Source organism: Arvicola amphibius, chromosome 4 (assembly GCF_903992535.2).
Source record: "Arvicola amphibius chromosome 4, mArvAmp1.2, whole genome shotgun sequence".
Classification (NCBI taxonomy): Eukaryota; Metazoa; Chordata; class Mammalia; order Rodentia; family Cricetidae; genus Arvicola; species Arvicola amphibius.
Genome location: NC_052050.1, coordinates 1955506 through 1977187, shown reverse-complemented (window position 1 = coordinate 1977187; position 21682 = coordinate 1955506). Strand labels below are relative to the sequence as shown.

Sequence of the window (21682 nt, the reverse complement as noted above, 5' to 3'; positions counted from 1 at the left end):
AGGGTTCTATTGCTGTGATGAAACACCATGAACAAAAGCAAGTTGGGGAGAAAGGGTCTACTTGACTTACTCTTCTACATCATAGTTCCTCTCTGCAGGAAGTCAGGGCAGGAACTCAAACGGCGGGGGGGTGCGGGGGGGGGGGTTACCTGGAGGCAGGAGCTGATGCAGAGGCCATGGAGGGTGCTGCTTGCTTACTGGCTTGCTCCTCATGACTGGCTCAGCCTGCTTTCTTGTAGAACCCAGGACCACCAGCCCAGGGATGGTCCTGCCCACAATGGGCTGTACCCTCCCCATCAATCACTAATTAAGAAAATGCCCTACAACCAGATCTTTTTCTTTTTTCTTTTCTTTCTTCTTGAGACAAGGTTTCTCTGTGTAGTCTTGGCTGTTTGGTTGTCCTGGAACTCGCTCTGTAGACCACGCTGGCTTCTAACTCACAGAGATCCACCTGTCTCTGCCTACTCAGTGCTGGGATTAAAGGCGTGCGCCACCACTGCCAGGCTCAACAGCCAGATCTTAATGGAGCATTATCTCAACTGAGGCTCCCTCCTTTCATGTGACACAAACATGTGTCAAGTTGACGTTAAACTAACCACATCTTTAGCCCTAGCACTTGGGAGGCATAGGCAGGTGGGAGTCCAAGGCCAGCCTGATCTACATAGCAAAACCTTGTCTCAAGTAAAAAAAAAAAAAAAATATATATATATATATATATATATATATATATATATATATATATTCATTCTTAGCTTGCAGGCTGTACAAAAAAGGGGGGGGGCATCTCCAAGCCAATTTTGGCTCATAGGCCATAGCTGCTAAACCCTGGTTTCTACACAGCAAGAATTTAGACATTTTCAGCTCTGTGTTGGCAGAGACTCGGGAGGATGTGTGGAAGAGCTCCCAGAGTGTTAGACAGAGGAGGCTGGAGTAGAACCCTAGCCGGTCACACCCCAGCTACACCGCGTGTTCAGCCAGGCACTGGGACCGTCAGTCCTGTTCCTTGACAGACTGGACCTCGGTTAGTGAGTCTGGGCTGTCAGCACATCCTAGCACGGAATAGACAAGAATGGACAGAAAAGCTGGGCATGGAGGTGCGCCAAAGCCGACACCTGTACGTTCGAGGTCATCTGAGTCTGCATAGCAAGTTCCAGGCCAACCAGGTGAGACCCCACCTCAAAACATGTATAAGAAGAGCCTCACAGAGGTGGGACTTGTTGGTCATGCACATCACCTCTCTCCCACACCCCAGCGCGTGGTCTCCACTAGGCCTTGAGAACTGCACAGATGGGAAGCTCCAGGCTCCTAGAAAGGTCCACCAGCGCTGCCCTTTATAGGAATGTTGACCACAGGAAGAGAGACCGTTACTGAGATGTGGCCCACAGAATAACGGAGACAAAGATGCAATAGCTAGCCACCAAAGCCATTGGCTGAGCCCATAAAGGGCCTCTGAGAACATACTGGCGTGTGTAGTGCCCTGGCATACAGGGCTCCTGGCTAGCTGGAGGGCCCCTGGGAGTGAAAAGCAAACAAAACCCCAGCCCCCTAGAAACTGCTTCTAAAGTGACAGGAGCTAGGATCCTAGGTGTAGCCAGAGCCTCAAGTCATCACCACAGACTTGGCCTCTCCTGCTGTTCTTTTCCAGGCAAAGCCAAGTCAAGACTGGAAGCCTTTTCTGGGTAAACAATCACAAGAGCCACAGCGGGGACACCAGAAAGGCCCCTCCAAACTTGTGCTTTTTTTCCTGAAGGAACTGTGGGTGGGGGAGGGAAGAACGCAGGAAGTTCAGGATTCCCAAGGTGCTGCCGGAGGAGTGGGCAGTCACCAGATTTACATAATCAGTGATGTGTGGAACCTGAGGCCAAGACTGAGCCCAGAGGTCAGAAAGGCATATGTGCACGGGAATGCTTACCAACCGGCACAGCGCCTTGTACTGCTTCCTCCTGGCCAAGACAATAAATTCAGGCCAACAGTGCAGGCTTGGTGGCTTTAGGGGTGCAAAGCCCCAGGCTTGAGTGTCTTCACACCCCAGTTAACTCACCAACGGGCTACAGAGGGCAGATGGGATCAGAATTTCTGGGGTCACAGCGTCCAGCCTAGCAGCAGGGCTGATTCATCGTTAGCCCAAGACCCCAGGAATGAAAGTAGGGACCCTGTGTTGTTTCCCGGACCCTGACCACAGCGAGAAGACTAAGGGACAAAGGTGACAGCGACGAATGTCAGGTGCACGCCGGTGCACGGCCTCTTAGCAAGACTTGTGGATCCAAAACACTGGGTGCAGTGTCCGCAAATTCAGCATTTTCTGTTCAGGGACCAGCAGGGTGGGGGGCGTCGGTTGGGCGTTTACGAAGGTCGGGAAGCCTGGCTTAGGCTCACCCGTCTGAGGTGCACTGAATTAATCAAAGATCCCATTTGATTATCTGAAAGGGCGAGGCAGGGAGTTTGCGACGCCGGGAAAATCCAGCCAGGCGGGGCACGCGCTCTAAGGAGGAAACTGCTTCGCGTTCTGCGGCGCGAGGCTCCACGCGGCCGCCGTAGGGCGGGCGGAGTACGGTGGCCGCGGGGCGGCGGCGACGGGCTCGGCCGGCCGGTGCGGGGGCCGCCATGGGCAACCTGTTTGGCCGCAAGAAGCAGAGCCGGGTCACCGAGCAGGACAGGGCCATCCTGGTGAGGGGCCGACGGCGGGCGGGGCGGGGCGTGGGGCTGGACCCCGCGGGGGAAACTGAGGCGGGCGGGGAGCGGAGTGGGTCCTGCTTCCGGTGCCATCGCGCGTCCAGCTGCGGACACACCTGGACCGGCCGAGCGGAGGCCGGGGAGGACCCGATTGAGCGCAGATCCCTGAGAGAAGGGGCCAGGAAGGAAGCTGCTGACAGCCATAAGTTGCTGAAAGTTCCGAGATGAAGCCCCCAGATAAAGAGCCCGTGGGCGTGGCTGTCACTAAAAGTCTCAATGTGATGCTTACAGGAAAGGGTTCCTCCGTGGCGTGCAGGAAGCCCCGGGGACACCCGTGTCCCAGGACGCCGTCCTCCAGTTCTAAGTAAGCTGTCACGGAGGTGGGTCCTGCGGTCAGGACACCACCGCCAAGCACACATCTGCCACAGTCCAAGGTGCCAGGGCCACAGGGAGGAGAGCCTAGCCCTAGCCGCCGCCGGACCTGCTTAGGTTGCTTGCTCCGCAGAGGCCCAGCCTGGCCTTGCTGCAGCTCCGCTGGTCTCCCCTCCAGGCGAGACTCCTGACGCTTTGTGCACAGCTGGCGGAAATAGCCAACCAAGAAGAAAGAGCACATGTAGCCTGGCCACAAGGCCTCCGAATCTGAAGGGCGGGAACAGAGAGCTCTTTCTCCCATGCCCGCTGAGGGGCAGACCCTGTAGAGAACGCTGGGTGAAGGTGGGGGACCTGGGAGCTGACCCCATCCCCCAGCTAGCAGAGCTCCCTAGCTAGCTTGGTCTCCCGGGTTACCTAGAGGGCATGGTGGATCTTAAAGGTGCCCGTTGCCTTCACTTAGAACGTCTGCCCTCAAGGTGCCCTCCTGCATGTGAAATGTGCCTGGGTCAGCACCTGTTCATCGTAACTCCCTCTGCAGTGACAGCATTTGGACACAAAATGGAAACGGCCTAAGCGGGGAGGACGGACCATAGTTGAATAGTGGCCATTGTCCTTTCAGGTAGATGACAGTGGAGACAGGAAAACTAAGTGCACAATAAAAACGGGAAGAGTCATGTATGGCAGCAAACTTTCAGTAGGCTGAGGCAGGGGGATTGGGCATGCAACTTCATGTTCTCTGATGTATTAGAACCTTCTAGGGCCTGGTGGCCCCTTCAGTGACCCACAGAGCTTAGGCTGTGTCTGGAGCCAAGCCGTGACTGAGGAGGTGAAAGCCTCCTCCTTGGCACAATGGGCCTTGGCGCGGTGTGAGTCCAGAGGTGTTTCTGAATATTGCTACATATCCTCTGGGTGGCAGTGGCCACCGTTAGAGAGGATGGCCCGGCCCTTCCTGACTGTGCCGGGACTAGCAGCCTGGTGAGATCCTGATGGAAGGAGCCGCTGACCGGGCTTCATCCTTGCTGTTTCCCCAGCAACTGAAGCAGCAGAGGGACAAGCTGAGGCAGTACCAGAAGAGGGTCACACAGCAGCTGGAGAGGGAGCGGGCTCTGGCCAGACAGCTGCTGCGGGACGGCAGGAAAGAGTAAGGGGCACTGCCTCGGGGCTAGCATGGTGGGAGAGGAGGCACATCCCTGGAGCGCAGCCAGAGCAGACAAGGTGGCTTCCCTTGCAGGCGGGCCAAGCTGCTGCTCAAGAAGAAGAGGTACCGGGAACAGCTGCTTGATAGGACAGAGAATCAGATCAGCAGCCTGGAAGCCATGGTAAGCCGGGGCTTTGCTGGGAACCAGAGCTCCTGGTGAATGGGGTGGGGGCTGGGCTACCCCAGGGTGGGATGTGGGGAGCAGGCTGTGCTGGTGGGGACCTCATGCGTGTCTCACCGGGTTGGGGTAAGAACACCCTGGTTTGGCTGGAGATACTGAAAGCTGTCATCATCCTTTGGAAATGTCCAGAAGTTTCTCAGTAAGTCCCAGCCGCCATAGCAGGGAACCAGGAAGGGTGGGACGGGACAGTCCTTCCAAGGCCAGAAGCCTGTCACCCATGAGTCCAGAGCCCAGCGGGCTTCTGACCACTGACTGCCGCTTTCAGGTTCAGAGCATCGAGTTCACGCAGATTGAGATGAAGGTGATGGAGGGGCTTCAGGTGGGCAACGAGTGTCTGAATAAGATGCACCAGGTAGGTCCCGTGGGGCTCGGCAGGCGGGTGCAGCTGCAGGCAACTCAAGAGGGGGGGTTGTGCCAGCTCAGGACCTGAGTCTACCTGGACTGGGGTGTGCCAGTGCCTGACAGGGACCAGCAGGACCAGAGGGAGGTGTGGCACAGCACAACCTTTGAGCTGGGTTCCCTGGTGCTGCGTGGTGGGGAAGGCAGGGAATGGTGACCTCTCAGAGCTCAGGAAGCAGCATGGGTGTGGTGAGCGGGCTGGTCAGAGAGCCAAGGGCTCAGGGCCAGAGGTTGGGTTTACTGCCTCTCTGGGTGTCCGAGCAGGGTCTGGGGTACGCATGCATCAGGCCAGCAGAGATGCTGTAGTGACTGCACACAGGGGAAGTCTGGTCACCACCCAGGAAGGATTTCCGGTTTTGACCTGTTTTACTTACAGCTCTCAGGGTTGTTCTGGGTCTGGGAAGGTTTGGGCAGTGCCTCTGAAGACAGGCCTGGCTCAAAGCCAAGGGCAGGCCTCCTTCCCTGGCTTTGCTGGAAGAGAGCGGGTGAGGGCATGGCCTTTGCCAGGGCTGGCATTTGCCTTGTTGAGCAGCTCCAGACCTCTTCATCCACAGGTGATGTCCATAGAGGAGGTGGAGAGGATCCTGGACGAGACCCAGGAGGCCGTAGAGTACCAGCGGGTATGTTCTGCTGGGCACAGTCCAGCACCACCCCCATTGCCAGGTTGGCACACGTACAGCTAGCCACTGCTTCCCAGGAGGACCCAGAGCCCGCCAGGCCTGCTCACTGCCAGTTACTGTTCCCAGGGGGACCCAGAGCCCGCCAGGCCTGCCTCTCAATACATCTCTTCCTTCCACAGCAAATTGATGAGCTGTTGGCCGGCAACTTCACTCAGGAGGATGAGGATGCCATCCTGGAAGAGCTGAATGCAATCACTCAGGTACAGGATCCCGGGGATGTCTGGTCCTCTGGGGGATGGGGCCCTATAGGCCTCCGCTTGGTGGTATATATGTCCAGCTATTACGTTTGAGCCCAGAGTCCTGGTTTCCCGGTTTCCTTTCCAAGGTGGTTTTCATTTGTGCTGGAGCCAAGCTTCTTCCACTCCCGGTGCCAGTCGCTGGGGAGCCGTGGAGGGAGAGCAGTTGGCGGCTGACGGGCAGCTTGCTGCAGGCGCCCGTGGCCCGTGTATGAACAGAGGGAAACGCTCAGCCTGCCCTGCCCAGTCAGCCTGTGCTTTCCTCTTGGGCTTGGTGGAGCCTGTTCACCTCTGCACTCCAGGCCCCGAGGGTCCGCTGGGCTGCAGCTGTGTCTGACCTCCGTGTTCAGGCCATGAGCTCTGTCGCTGCCCAACTTAACCTCGGTTGGCCACAGCTGCTGCTTGCTAAGGTCATCCTGTCTCCCCAGAGCCACCTGCTGTCCACATCCCCGGGGACGGTCTGGGAAGTTACTCTTTGGGTCCTATAGCTACTCGTCTGTAGGGCCAGGAGCCCTATGGGCTGCCGGGAAGACAGCCCACAAGATGACAGGCTACCATGGAGCGCTTCTCCACCACAGCCTCTGGGAATGGGGCCCTCAGTGCCTCCCCTCCCAGCAGAAGCACACAGCTTCCTAGCCCTGGGGATTCAGATAGCCTGGTGCCTCCTTGCTCCACAGTCTGTGCAGTCTCTGCTTGTGAGCCAGTATTCCTGGGAGTAGCTCCAGGTCGCTGGGGATCCTGGGGCCCCTGTAGTGGCCTTGTCCCTTCTGCAGCGGTCATCTGTGAAGACGCTGTAGACAGGAAGCGGACAGAGCAACAGGGCCGGGCCTTGGAGCAGCAGGCTCGCAGCTGCACCCTCTTAGGCAGCTAACAAGCAGATCAGCTCCTCCTGAGAGCCAGGCAGCCTGTAGCGGCACACACCCCACTCACCTCTCCTCTGCTTCTTGCAGGAACAAATCGAGTTACCAGAGGTTCCTTCGGAGCCCCTTCCTGACATAAATCCAGGTACCGTTGTGTTGTGTGTGTGTTGGTCAGGAATGTAACCCAGGTCTCCAGGGGAGCCCTGTGCAGTGGCCCTCACCTCGCCCAGCAGCAGGCTCACACAGCCCAGTGAGCCCGCGACTGCCCAGCTGACGGAGAGCGGGCCCCTGGCCTCTGGTGGGCTCTCATGGGCTCCAGACCAGATCATAGAGACACGTCCACTCATTAGCCTTGGGAGAAGGCATGTAGCCGCTCGGGCCCAAGAGGGCTCAGAGCTCCCAGGTCCAGCAGTCATCTGGAACTCACAACCTTGGGCAGTGCTGCCCCTCCAGCATCATGGCCGCATCTCAGGAGCCTCCCCACACTCTAGTCAGTGAATTAAGTGGAAACTCCACACGTCCCTCTGTGACCGTGTGGCTTCTGGGAGCTCCGAGTCGCCTGAGGCCTCCTGGACAGGCTGTGCCCCTGGCCTCTAGGTCCATCTGGCTTCCTGTTTATAACCTCCCTCCCATGCTGGGCATGCCCCTCGCCTGCGGCCTCTGGCCTCATCCTCTGAGAGTTTGCTGTGCTCGTGAGTGCATCATGAACTGTTTTCTTTCTCCACAGAAGCCCCTGCCAAGGCCAGATCCAGGCAGGCAGAGCTGGTAGCAGCCTCGTAACTTGAACTCTCCAGGGACTCGCAGGGATTCTCTGAGGACTGGCCCACAGAGTGTTCGGCTGCGTGTCAACCCTGCTGGCTCCCAGAAGGCCTGAAGGGCTGCGCCAGTGGCTGGAGCAGCAGCTTACATGGGCCCTGCGTCAGGGCCACAACGCTCCTTCGCAGTTCAGTCTGGATGCACCATTGTCTTGCTCTCATTCTGGATTAATGGACACTCAAAGCCCAGCCAGGCCCGGCTTCAGGCAGCTGTGGTTCCCACCGATACTCCTGGTGCTGTTCTCATGGCTGACCCAGTCCGTGTGACCTGTGCTCTTTTCTGAGGAAGCACTTCAGACCTGGGGTCCCTATACTTCCGACTCGTTTCTGCTGCTCACATGAGCTGGTGGGCTTCAGTCAAGGGTTTTCACAGTGCCTGGCTTCCTGCTATCCCTGTTTCCCTGCAGGCTAGCGACAGAACCCCTAGGGGACTGGTGTTCTCCAAACATCTTGGGACATCTTTGGCATTTGAGACCTGAGCCTCTTATGTTTGGGGGAGGTGGATCAGGGCCACCCTGCTGAATGGACAAATCTAGGAGCCTGACTTGAGTTCTTCACAGAAGACAGACCCTGCTCCAGGGGGTGTGTGCCTCCATGGCATCCTGGACACAGCCGCCATTACCCTAAGCCACCAATACCCAGGAGGTGTCGAGCTTGAAAGTGACTTCCAGGGTCCCGAGCTCATCTGACACTGGACAGTCCCTGGTCCTCGGGCCTCTGGGACCACAGGGCTACCAGGAAAGGGCATCTCTTCCTTAACCCAAAACAGGCCAGCTCCAGTATTAAAGCTGGCCTCTGCATGGTCTCCCTCCTCTTGGACTTGAGTCTGGTGTCCTGGTGTGGTTCCCTGCATAGGAGCGGTTACGTGGGTGGATTGGAGCACAGCCCATGACCCAGCTGAAACAGCCCTAGCCACCTTACTAGGCAAAGCCAGGGCCTGGGCGGCAGGTGCACAAGGGGAGGGAAGCTTTGGGCTCCTCCCTATGTAAGTCTGGGGCTTCTGATTCCCAAGGATAACCTTGGCCATGCCTAGCAGCTGTCTTTGAATGCAGAGGAGGGCAGGGTTCTGGCCACTCAGAGTGTGCATGCTGCACATCCCTACATGGGGCTGGTGGTTCGGACGGCCAGACCCCAGGCCTGAGACGCCTTGTGACAGAGACTGGTTTGTAGTCGCAGCGCACATGGGGACATCCTGCCTGGTAGACAACTGTCAGGTCCCCTCCATGGAGACAGTGGAACCTGAGGGTGTGGGGGAGTCTGGGAGCTGCCCTGAGACCCACGGACAATGTGGATGCAGCCTCTCCTGCAGTGCCCGTGTTCACCAGGAGGGGGCTCTGTCCACCTCTGCTGCTGGAGTGCGCAGCCACACTGAGGGGAGTTTTACCGAGGAAGCCTGCTCCGAGCCCGAGGCTGTGTCCTGCAGCAGTAAATCTAGGCCTTGCAGGCACCCATACCGTGTGGTGGACACCACTGAGGTGACAGGTGTTGCAGGCAGAGCTTCAGAGGCCCAGGATGGCCAGGTTCCACTCAGCTCTCGTTTCTGACCTGTGCTGGGTGGAGGTCAGCTGTCCACTGGGAGAGCCCAGGGCAGCCAAGAGTCCTGTCTCGTGAGTATAGACTCCTTTTGGGGACGAGATCTTACTGTGTGGCCCAACTGCCTATGTTGTCCACTGACCTCGGCCTTCTGGATGCTGGGGTGACGGCTGTGTACCTCTACCTAACTTGGGGTGGTAGCCTTTAGGTTTCACCCCGACCCTGTGAGCTTTGACCTTCCTAGGACCCCCTTGCTCTATCATGGTTCCCTGTCCGTCAGTGTAGTTGGTGTAGGATCCATGACAACCACAAGCTAAGTATAAAGCTTGTGGCAGAGACAACCCCTGGAGACGTGGGGGTGAGCAATGGGGCTGCGAGTGGGGGCCAGTGGCCAGGCTGGGGCAGAGGGACTGCAGGACAAGCAGTGGTGCTTCCTGGAAGCCCCCTGAGATGGCGGCCTAGAGACCCAGGCAGAGGCTAAAAGGCTAGCTCATGGGATTAGCGTGTGCGGGCAGCTGGGATGAGGGCACCTGTGGTAACAAGGGATGATGGGTGCATGCTTGGTGTTCGGCTGGCTGCTGCGCAGAACCCTGGCTCAGGGAAGGGAGATTCAGATCCAAACTCAGAGCCCAGCTGGCTGTCTTCCGCATCAGCCACTGACGCCTTGGCACCTCAGCTCCTTCATCTGTGAGATCTTCAGAGCAGAATCCCCATGCCTGCAGCTCAGAGTGAATCCTGTAGGCTGGTCACCTGGGTCTGGCATGGTGGCTTCATGCTAGCAATCCCAACACAGGGAGGTGGAGGCAGGGGGCAGCTTGGGCCACACTGTAAGACCCTGTCTTAAGAAAAGAGTCTGGGAATGTAGCTCATGGTAGAGCAGGTGGTGTCCCCCCATAACCTTGGAGCCATCAGCTGGCATTTCTTGCCTTGCAGTCTGGTATTGGAGCAAACAGGGTTTACCAGTGAGTGATGCTAATGGCTTTTCTCCTCTGGCTGCCTATATCTAATCGCCCCTTTCAGAATGTTTTAATTTTTAAAAAAATTTATGTGTACTAGTGTTTTGCCTGCATGTGTGTCTGGGTGAGGGGGTTGAGTCCCCTGGAACTGGAGTTAGGAACAGTTGTGAGCTGCTGTGTGGGTGCTGGGAGCTGAACCCAGGTCCTCTGGGGGAGCAGTCAGTGCTCTTAACTGCTGAACCATCTCCTCAAAAAAATATTTCTGAACTTCGTATTTATGCGTATGAGTGTTTGCCTGTAAGTATGTATGTATGTAACCATGCATGTACCCACAGAGCCCAGAAGAGGGCGTCGGGTCTCCTGGGACTGGAGTTACTGATGGTTGTGGGCTGTCTGTCCTGTGGGTGCTGGGAGTTGACGCTGAGGCCACTGGAGAGAGCCATCTAGACAGCCCTCAATAACTATCTTTACATAATTCTTTATTGACTCTGGGAATGTCACATCAGGCTCCCCAGTCCCACCGTATCTGCCCCGCACTCCTGCAGCATGCCCCCCAAATTAATTAAAAACAGCCCACCTCACTCCTCCACCTTTACAAAACCTCTTCATTCATCCTGGCAGCATCAGGGCTGCCGTGTGTCACCTAAGATAGATACCCTTTGTCCAACCAGCGCCTCCCACAAACCTTCACTGCCATGAGCGTTGGTCTGGGTCTAGGCCTCTGGCACACCATCCTCATGGGATCCTCACCAAAACCCCTCTTGGCTATCCTGCTGTTGCCGGAGTCACGGAGATCCTGCAAATGTCCCTTCGGGCTCTGGGCAGTAGCTGAGAGGGTTGGTCAAGGCCCCTCGGGTGAGGGGCGGAGCCAGCTCTCCTGTCATGTGAGGGGCGGAGCCAGCTCTCCTGTCATGTGAGGGGCGGAGCCAGCTCTCCTGTCATGTGAGGGGCGGAGCCAGCTCTCCTGTCATGTGAGGGGCGGGGCCATCTCTCTTGAGTGTGGGGGGTTCAACTCTCCTGCTGCAATGACCAGCAAGAGCCATCCCAGGGTCAGCGAAGGACAGGGCTGGCTCGGCACGGCCCTCGCATTTCAGCACGCATGGTTCCTATAACCCCGTGATAACAGCTATGGGCAGTAGCCCAGCCCCAGATGACACCACAGCCCCATGTGGCTGTGCAAGCCGCCCGGAACAGCATGGCGGTGTCACAGCATGGCGGCACTCAGACACCAACATGGCCTTTGGTGGTACAACGGGCCACAGACATCAACATAGACCCCGGCTGTGGTGGAACCACGGACCTAGACATGGTCCTCAGAAGCAGCCTGGGCTTGGATGTCACCATGGTCTCAGGTGGCAGCAGAGGCCACTCAGACTGGCATGGCCCCTGTGGCAGCAAGGCCCTCAGACGCCAACATGGACCCCAGACCCCTGGCATCAGCATTGCTTCGGTGGTATCAAGAGTCACAGACATCAACACAGGCTGCGCCTGCAGTAGGGCCACTGACCCAGACACGGCCCAGACCCTGGCATCGTGTGGCCTTTGGTGGCACCACGGACCCCTTCGGTCATCTCGCGGTACCATCACGATGGCAATGAAATTTGAACCTGGGTCTTGGAGGGGAAGCGGCACCGAGTGTGGTAACCATGGAAATGAATGAAAACTGCATCAGAGCACAGTGGGTTTCACGCAGACCAGGAGAACACAGCGCTGCCCCTCCCTTGAGGCGCCTGCGGCTCAGCCAGCTCACAGCGGCAGACTCTGGAACCAGACCGCTGCTGTTCTGCGTTCTGTTTGGCAGCTCTGAGGTGCCCACGCCAAGACTGCATTGCAGGTTAGACAAGCACTCTACCCCAACAGCTGCCACCAAGCCCTGTAGCCATCCCCCGGTCCAGGTGTAGCCATTCATGGCCCTCCCCACCCTCAACCCTGGAGACCACCAGTCTGCTTTCTTGAGAATGTCACATACTAGTAATCACTGTGGAACCTACGAGACCACGGCACCCGCCGCTCTACACAGAGCCTCTGTCAATGACCCGAGTGGCCATGTGTGCCCAGGGTGCGCTCCTTTGTCATGCTTTGTGACAGTGTCTGGTGTGGGTGACTCTTTCACACTTGTTGGGGGATACTGGAGTCTGTACAGAGCTTGCCGAGTGTTGCTAAGCACCAGGCGTGGTGGTGCACACCTGCAATCCCAGCACCCCGGTGGCAGAGGCAGGGGCATCTTTCCGCTTTTGAGACCACCAGCGTGAGCCTATCTTTTTTTTTTTTTTAAGATTTCCCTATGGCCATGCTGCCCCCTGCTCTGGGGCAGGCAGAGGTAAGGCTCCCCCTACTCTGGGGCGGGCACTGGTGGGTACCCTGTCTGAGGACCTGCTCATCACTTTGCTGCTGTTTGCCCTAGCTGATGACTCCTGCAGGGTGACTTTCTCACTCCCTAGTCACCTGCGGGAAGAAGGACGTGCTGCTCTGGCCTCAGGTAGATGGGGACCGCCTCATGCTCCCACTAGCCAGGGAGAGCTGGGACTGAGGGTGTTACCATGGCAATGCTGCAGGCTTATAAGAAAGCTGTTCTGTCTGGCTCTTCCTTCCAGGGGTGGACCTATGGATCAGGGCTTGGGCCACCGTGGCAGCTGGATCCCCAGGGATCGGGGACACGCCCTGTAAAACAATACCAGTTCCATTCCGCATGCTACTCGTTATGTGCTAGGGGAACTGGGCTGAAAATTTAAAAGCATGCAAACACTGACAGAGACAGACACACAGACAGACAGGGACACAGGGGCATCCTTGAGACAAGAGTGCCAAGAATGCCCACTCTATCGCGCTCAGGGGCAGCTTATATAGGGCTATGGCCACGCTGCCACTCTCGGGATCTTTCAGCTGCAGACTCATCAGAACCCACACCCCTGCTATCAGGGTCTCGTGCTCAGAGCAGCTGCAGGCTGCTCAGACCAGAGGAAGACAAGTTGTTTACAAGAAATTTACGGTCTGGTGGTCCACAGTCCCCAACACCCTCCTTCCATGTTCCTCATTAACATTTTCCAACTCTGTGCCAAGCCCACCAGGCTGGGGGAGACAGGGTTGCTACCCCAGCACTGCAAGCCCACTTGTCAGTCATTTCTGGCCTCTGGCTGTCCTGAGGAGCCAGCCTTCCTGGAGGATGTGACCTCCTGCCAGGTACCTGAATGCTATCCAGGGTTCTGTCACCCCAGGTTTCCAAAGGATGTCCCTTCCTCACAGCAACAAAACATAGCCCCCTATCTGTTTTTCTGTGACTGTCTTCTACCCTGTTTGGGGTGTCTGTTGTAGTGTGTAGCGGTTCCCCCAATAGCCAAACAACGTTCCTTTTCTATGTTTGGTTGTCCATCACTATGGTGAACATTTGATTTGTTCCCACATTTTGGTTATTATAAGATTGGGATAAGCCTCTGCCGTTGTTTTTCCTGGTGAGTGGTAAACCGTGTGTATTCTGTTGAGAACCTGCAGCTTTTCTTAGTAGCTACATCACCTCCTATTCCCAAAAGGACGTCTGAGGGCTCCCCCTTCCACAGTTGCACCAAGGTTTCACCCTCTCCCCTCCCCCGTCCACTATCTGGTGTGCACAGAGTTGTGTGTTTCTGGGGTTTTGTGGTTTTTTCACTTAGGGATTTTGTGTGTGTGTGTGTGTGTGTGTGTGTGTGTATGTGTGTGTGTGTGTGTGTAATGTCCATGGAAGCCAGAGAGTCTGTGGGATCCTCTGGAGTTACAGGTGGTTGTGAGCTGTCTGGCATGGGTGCTGGGAACTGAGTGTAGCACAACTAATGAAAACCCAGAGAAAGATATTGGGGCTCAGCCTCAAGGTCAGAAAAGCAAAACAGGCAGCCACCGGCTCTTACCTCCATCTCAGTCTGAAAATGGTGGTCCTGCCTCTAAGAAACCTCAGAATGAGGAGACTGTGTGTGAGAGCTGTCTCCTCCTGTTTTATGTTCCTCTCAATGCTGTGATTAAAGGCGTGCACCACTACTGCCATGTTTCTATGGCAAACTAGTGTGACTACTGGGATTAAAGGTGTGTCACCACTGCCTGGTCTGGAAGGATGACCGGCGGGCCTGTTTCACTCTCTGTTTTAATTTGCATGAAAATACAATTGAACTATCACTGCAGCTGAGCTCGGTGCTCTCACCAGAGCCATCTCGGCCCTGTCCCTTCTGTTTGAGCTGCATTGCCTTGATGCTTCATGACATGTGAGCTTTTCTCATGTGCCAGTGGCCGTCTGTAATCTTCTTAGAGACATGTCCTGTTCTGAAGTAGATTAAGTTGTCTTATTATTATATTGTAAGAATTCTTTATTCTGGGCCAGGAGCGGTGGCAGACATCTTTGATCCCAGGACTTGGGCTGAGGCAGGATTGTGAGTTCCAGGCTAGTCTGGGTGACACAGTGAGACTCTGTCCCAACGAATAAATAGAAATAATAAAACTTGCATACAGTCTGGGTACTAGAACTCACGTGACTTTGATGCATTCTGTAAGATGGTTACTTTTTGATGGTTTTTTTTTTTTTTTGAAGTTCTGCTTTTTAATTTTGATGAGGAACCGTTTGCTTTTTCTTTTGCTGCTTTTGTTTCTGCTGGCACAGCGAAAAGAAAGCCCCTTGCCTGACCCAAGGTCATTATCTAGGCCTCTGATTTCTGGATTTCTTTCTTGCTTAGTTCTTATCTTTTGTTGTTGTTGTTTCCGAGGCAGGGTTTCTCAGTGGAACTTGCTCTGTAGAACAGGCTGATTTGAACTCACAGAGATCCACCTGTCTCTGCCTCCCTAAAGGCTTCGTGCCTTCACGCCTGGATTATTACTTATCTTAAGGCTTTGTTCCCCGCTGAGTTAACTCCATCTGCGTCTGCGCTGCGAGGCTGGTAGGTCTGACTTCATTCTTTCGTAGGCAGATGTCCCGCTGTCCAGCACAGTAGGTAAGAGGTCACCACGTCACCACGCTTGAGCAACTGAAGCTGGAAGATCAGGACTTCCAGGTCCATCCAGCTGTGTAGTAAGTAACAAGAAAACCAGAGATCTGGGTATGGTGGCGCACACTTTTAACACCAGCACTTGGGAGGCAGAGGCAGGAGGATCTCTGTGAGTTCGAGGCCAGCCTGGTCTACAGAGTTGAGTTCCAGGACAGGCTCCAAAGCTACCCAGAGAAAACCTGTCTCGAAACCCCTCCCCTCAAAAAAACCCAAATGAGGGGGAAGAGGGAGGGAGGGAAGGAGGGTGGAAGAGAAAGAAAGAGGGAGGGAGAGAAAGAGAATTTTCCCCACCAAAGTACTCTAGCATCCTGGCAGAACAATGATCTTGAAGAGCCCCGTGGCAGCTGAGGGCACCAGCCTTACAGGCCCCTGTCGTAGATTTTGAGATTGGGAACTGAGTGTTCCGACTTCATTCTTTTATAAGACCGTTTGGGCTGTTGTGGGCTCTGGAATTTCCATATGAATTTTAGGATAAGCATCTCAGTTTCTGCAAAGGAGCCAGGTGGCGCGGAGCTCCGATGGAGACGGGGATGCAGTCTGTGGATAAAGGGAGAGTCCTGTCCCACAAGGCGAGAGTACGGGAGTCTTCAGATCCCGGAGCTCGGCTCTGCTCTCTCAGCCAAGTCTTACCTTTCCAGGGTATTGGTTTTGTCAAATTTGCTTTCCTCTGTGTGGTGTACACATGAGGGGCACATCAGCGACTTTTTGTACCATGAGGAAACACCATGAGCAAGGCAACTTACAGAAGAGCCCACAGCGGCGAGGGAGGTGTGGCTGCAGGAGCAGAAAACTGAGAGACCACATCTTCATCCCTCTCAGAAAGCAGAGAAAGTAAACAGGAAGTGGGGAGAGAGTATGAACCCAGACTCCTCCTCCAGGGACATTCTTCCTCCAGCAAGGCTCTGCCCCCCAGAGCTTCTGCCCCCTCCAGAACAACACCTCCAGCGTGGGACCAAGTGTTCAAATATCCAAGCCCACTGGGGACATTTCTCATTCAAACCACCACAGGGGCCAGGGCGGGACATCGGGTGTCTTTCCACTTCTGTGGCTTTCAGCCTCATTGCCTCGGGACAAAAGCTCTCCGTTTTGGAGGCTGGCCAGTGCCTCTTGGGTTCTACCTGGTTCTGCTGTCCAGTGCAGGGGTTGTAGGTACATGCAACCGTGCTTACATGCTGCTGAGGCCTTGTGTTGAGACACAGTCACTATGTAGTCCGAACTGGCCTAGGACTCACTGTGCAGACCAGGCTGGCCTCAAACCGAGCTGCTTCTGCATCCCAAATGCTGGCACTGTAGGTGTGTGCTGCTCTGTGCTCCACAACCCTCTTAAGTTGTTTGGGCTATTTTTATAGCCCTTAGGGATTGTCCGGACAGATCATTTGTCTGCAAATAGATCGTCTGAGTTCTCCATTTCCGAGTTGGCTGTTTTCTGTTCCCTTTCTGTGCCGACTGTCCTGGGGAAACCCCTCCGTGGTTTTGGGTAGTGCAGCTAGCCCCGCTTCATCTCCATCCCACTCCCAGGCCTAAGAGAGGAGATGCAGGACAGGGTCACTGTACACAGTTCTTGTGGAGCCAGGGCCGACAGATCCAGTCAGTCTCGGCGATGGGTGTTACACACAGAACACTCAAAGATGTGGCCGATGGCTTCGGGGTAACACAGGTATCGGCTTAGGGGAGTCGGATCTATGATTTGAAGCTAGGAGAGATGCCAGCGGAGTGAGTGATAGCCAATGCTCAAAATGGGGTCACAGCTCCAGTCAGGCCAGCCTGGGTCTACGTTACTACAATACAGAGGGCCTGTGAGGGTCAGCAGGTGGAGGTGCTGGGTGCCCCGGGACCTAAGCTGGATTCCTACAACCCACATAAAGGGGCAAAGAACTGGTTCCCTAACAACATAAAGTTGTCTGATGGCCTCTACGTGTCCTAAGCACGGTATACACGCATAACCCACACACAGTAAGAAAAACACATGTAAAGTCTGTGGCGTGTGACTTTTTCCAGAGAGACATGAACAGATATCTGTTCACGCTGGGCAGGGAAAGACAAAGAAATGATGTCACCCAAGGTCCATGTCGTGGAGCAGAGGTTTTATTGGGGGTCACATGCAGAGCCAGGGTGAGGGGCCCTCCCAAGAGCAAGGAGAGGCTGGCAGCCAAACCACCGAAAATCCCGCTGTCCTGTCCAACCCGAGGCGAAGAGGTCCTGCTGGATGCACCCACCGCTGGCAGCTGCTCCCTCTTACCAGCCTGGGGACCTTCCCAACCCGGTGAGGTCCCTGAGTCTGAGGAGCCTCCCTCTTCCGCCTGGGGATGGTTCGGCGTTACCAGTCAGAGGAAATAGCTCAGCAGCCACAAACACCAGTACAGCTCAGGAAGCCTGGTTTGGTGGCACTTAGAAAATGCTGGAATCTGGAAGCTGGTGGCCACAGGCTCGCTTACCAGCAGGTTTTCCTAGGCCAGGGACACCTTCCCCACAACTGCAATGGGCAGGGCCTCCCACAGCCGCTCCATCAGTGAGTCTGAGGCGGGCGGTCACTCATCACCTCAGTGCCCAGCTGTTCAGGGACTCGTGTGCCCAGCAACGGGCCACTCACTCGCAAAGCTGGGGTGAAGGATGAAAGCAGTGCCCCAGTGTCTGTGGTTAGACAGGTGGTTAACACCAGTCACCGAGGGTTCTGTCTGAGCAGACCTGGCATTCCCAGGTGGTATTAGGTGGAGGCACTATGAGTCTTCCTATGTCGGTAGATCATTCCAGACTACAATCTGTTTAAGCACCATGTGGGGCCGGGCTGCTACGGTGGTGCATACTTTTAATGCCTCAGATGGCAGAGGCAGGTGGATTTCTATGAGTTCCGCAGCTATACGGTAAGACCCTGCCTCAAAACAAACAAAATGAAAAACTACTTTGTTCTCCAGCACTGATCAATGTTCCCCTTGTGCCTTGCTAGGAAACATTTTGGGGGAGAAGGGTAATGTAAACATATACCTATCTCAATTTCTCCACACTCACTCCAGAGCTCGCATTTGGCTGTAAGGTTATTTGGGGAGGGGTATATTTTTGTACACACACACAAGCATGCACGCACACTTGCACACACACCCCCTGTGTGTGCAGGTGCCTGTGGAAGCCAGAAGAGGGCGTCAGATCCCAGTGTCTGGAGCCACAGGCAGTTGTGAGCTGCCCAGTGTGAATGCTGGGACTGTAGGGAAACAGCCAGTTCTCCTAAGCGCTGAGACACAGTGTGGATCCAGGCCAGCCTCCTGGGTGTGGCGATTCTCAGTCCACCTCAGCCTTCCATTGGGATGGCAGGTGTAACCCCCACGGCTTAGCTGGAAGCCCGAGGCATCCATAAGAACGCATCTGTTCGTCTACACAGAAGGGGGTGATACCCAGACGGAGTTCCTGGCTCCCCCAGACAGCCTCAGGGACGATGCATCAGGCTCGCTGGGACGTTCCTCTCCCTGGCCCGTCTCCACGCTCCCTGGCCATGTGAAGAAGGCAGATATACTTTCCTTCCAGGTTAAACATCACTCAGCCAGTAGGGCTGACACAGACCACAATGAATGCCACATGGGACCTGGATGCCACACAGGAAAGTGTCAACTCTACCAGAGTTCAGACCCGACTCCCACGTAACAAGTCAGGTGTTCCACACAGGGACCAAACACTCTTCTAGCTTCTAGTAGATGAGCGCGTGCAAACGGGATGGGAGCACATACTCAGAGTAAGTCGAGAAAGACAGACAGGTTGGCTTCGAATCATTCGTCTGAGGTGGGATGCATCTTCTCTGGGCTATTTTTCCCCTGTGTCAAACATCCTGTGTGGAAAGCATGCCTTATGGTAGCATTCAGGCCTCTCTCAAGCCTGGGAAACAAAACAGTCTACAAAGTAATGCAGAGCAGAGGGCCCAGGAAGCAGAGGGCCCAAGGAAGGGCTCTCTGGTCTCATTTTCTCCCACAGTTCTGCCCCGGGTAGAACTCATACACAGCAGAAAGCACAACGTCACCTCAGAGGGAAGCTGAGGAGCAGTGAAAGGGGTCGGGAGAATGTGTGTCTCCCAGGAAAGAATGAGCTCAGGAAGAACCAGGCTTCCCTGTGAGAAGCCATGTGAGAGGCAGAGACCCTAAGACTCAAGATAAGAAAGGATTCATGAGCCACTGAAGGCAGCAAGGTCTAAGGTCTGAGCTAGCTAGGTTGATGGACTGTAAAGACAGAAAAAAAAAACATTCCTGGGCCAGGCATTGGTGTCACACGCCTATAATTCAGCACTCTGGAGGCAGAGGCAGGAGGATCTCTGTGAGTTTGAGGCCAGCCTGGTCTACAGAGTGAGTTGCAGGACAGCCAGGGCTACACAGTGAGACCCTGTCTCAAAACAAACAAGGAAAGCAAAGAAGGAAGGAAGGAAGGAGGGAGGGAGGGAGGAAGGGAGGAAGGAAGGAAGGAAGGAGGAAGGAAAAAGAAGGAAGGAAGGACGGGCGGACGGACAGACAGACAGACAGACGAACGGACAAGCAAATACTCCTGGAGTGGCTAGGTTGTAACAGACTCCACAGTGAGACAATCCAGCAGTCCAATTTACAACTCAGATAACTTGTCACACAGAGGATGGAAAACATGCATCTGATTCCAAGGGAAAAGGCAGAGTCCGGGCTGCAGAGATGACCCAGCAGTTAGGAGTGCCTGCTGCTCTTGCAGAGGACCCAAGGCAGGTGGCTCACAACCTCCTACAGCCCCAGCTCCAAGGATCTGGCACGCTTCAGTCCTCGCCCTCTGGTTACTGCAGTCCTGCTGCTGCCCCTCTTAAAAACCAGGACAGCGATGCAGACGTGGACTGAGAAAACACAGGTGACGGGTTATCAGCCACTCGACCACAATCACAGCCGCCGCACAGAGAGTGGAGGCTGACGCTCCAGACGTCGAAACGTGGGACTCCTCAACCGACGAACAGAAACCACAGAGGAGGAGAGAGGAGAGCCACAGCTGCTGATGCTGTGCTGGGAGGGGCGGTGACAGGGGAGGCTCAGTGGCAGACACCTGAGGGAGGTCTGTGATCTCGACCTCCCTGTCCAGCTGGGCCTGCAGACAGCTCAGTCTCTAGGTCATTGCTTGCCAAGTGCAAGGGCCTGGGTTTGATCCCCAGAACTCACACTTTGAAATGCCGGACATAGGGGCATGCATTTGTAATCGCAGCTCGCTGAATGGGTGAGCACCAGGCCAATGAGAGAATGAGAGACCCTGTCTCAAAAGCCTTTTTTGAGGAAGAACACTCAAAATTATCCTCTGGCTCCCCAACATGTACACACATGTACTTGCACAAACATACTGTTTTTTTTTTTAAAAAAAAAAAAAAAAAAAAAGACTGGGAACTGGAGAGATGGCTCAGTGGTTAAGAGCACTGGCTGCTCTTTCAGAGGGCTCGGGTTCAAATCCCAGCACCCACATGGCAGCTCACAACGGTCTGCAACTCCAAGATCTGACACTCTCACACAGATATACATGCAAGCAAAACACCAATGCACACAAAATTTAAAAATTATAAAAAACAAATTATGAAATATGAAAATAGAAATATGAACAAAAAGGCTAAAATTCAGTGAAAGGTACCAGTTTACAAGTTGAATTTGTAAAACTCCAAGGAAAACTGAGTCCACACATTTCAGTCAATATGACAGGACCCAAGACGACGCCCAGTAGCCATGCATAGGAAAGCTACCCCCAAGAGAGAGGCTGGGTAGCTGCAGGGTTTTCATCAGAAACATGGCAGCCAGAAGCCTGCAGCCAAACTTAAAGAGAAGGCGCTTCCAATGCAGAGTGCAGTGACCGGGGAGACCTCAGAGCCTGGAGAGGAAAACCCCAGGACCACTGTGCGGCCCCGCCTCAGGCATGCAGGGAATGCGGCCAGAGCGGTCCGTGTCTTCAGGAAAAGGGAGAACGGAAAAGGCAGCTGGGCCAGGAGTCACCACCCCAAATCCCTGTGAATTCAGGAAACTGAGAAGGAGCCCAAGATGAAGGCTAGCCTCTGGTCACAGCCAGACTGTCTCAGAAAAGCAAAAAGGAAATAAAAACATTAAGTACAGTGGAGAGACCCTCTTCTGTTTAAACATCAGCGTAAAAAATGTGCATGATTGTGACAGCAACAGGACACTGTGGTGAGATTCCAGGGCACGAGGCCACAGTGCACACGGCTCAGGCGTGTCGATCATGACGGGCAGTGCAAACATTGGGGCGCTAGTTTACATGTGACAATTGCAATCTCTAGTGTCGCTATTAAAACAGCACCTGCAATGGCAGCAGCCTCAGATGCTGAGGCAGGAGGGGTCTTAAGTTCAAGATCTGCTTGGGCTGTACCGAACTCTAGGCCAGTCTGAGCAATGCAGTGAGACCTCGTTTCAAAAGAAAAAGATGGGGGTGCGTCTACGTGGAAGAGCACTTACGAGAGATCTGGGGTCAGTTTCTAGCATGTAAAGTAACACGACTCATAATCTACACAGAGATGCAGCCAGAAAACCAATAGGTTCATTAAAATGGGATAGGATATGAGAAGATATCAGATACAACAGAAGGCAGGAGAGGGGAGCAGAGAGACAGAAAGGTGGGGGTGGGGGGACTGGGAACTTGTGAATTAGTAGACTCCAATCTGTGCTAATAGTTTTCTAAAAGATTTCTGAGTGTATGCCACATCTGTGTGTGGGGACGGCCACAGTCAGAGAGGGCACAGGATCCAGTAGAGCCGGAGTTGCAGGTGGCTGAGCGCATCGTGATGTGGGTGCTGGAACGGAACT

General features: G+C 54.9%; 1 protein-coding gene across 1 annotated transcript; it reads left to right on the top strand.

The window, feature by feature from the left end:
* Positions 1-2543: 2543 nt before the first annotated feature.
* Positions 2544-8238, top strand: Chmp6 (charged multivesicular body protein 6). Its single transcript, XM_038327273.1, has 8 exons — positions 2544-2667; positions 4077-4186; positions 4277-4364; positions 4690-4776; positions 5378-5443; positions 5623-5703; positions 6690-6744; positions 7327-8238. Exons 1-8 carry the CDS (start codon positions 2605-2607, stop codon positions 7377-7379), a joined length of 603 nt encoding a protein of 200 aa, XP_038183201.1. The 5' UTR covers positions 2544-2604; the 3' UTR covers positions 7380-8238.
* The last annotated feature ends 13444 nt before the right edge of the window (positions 8239-21682 follow it).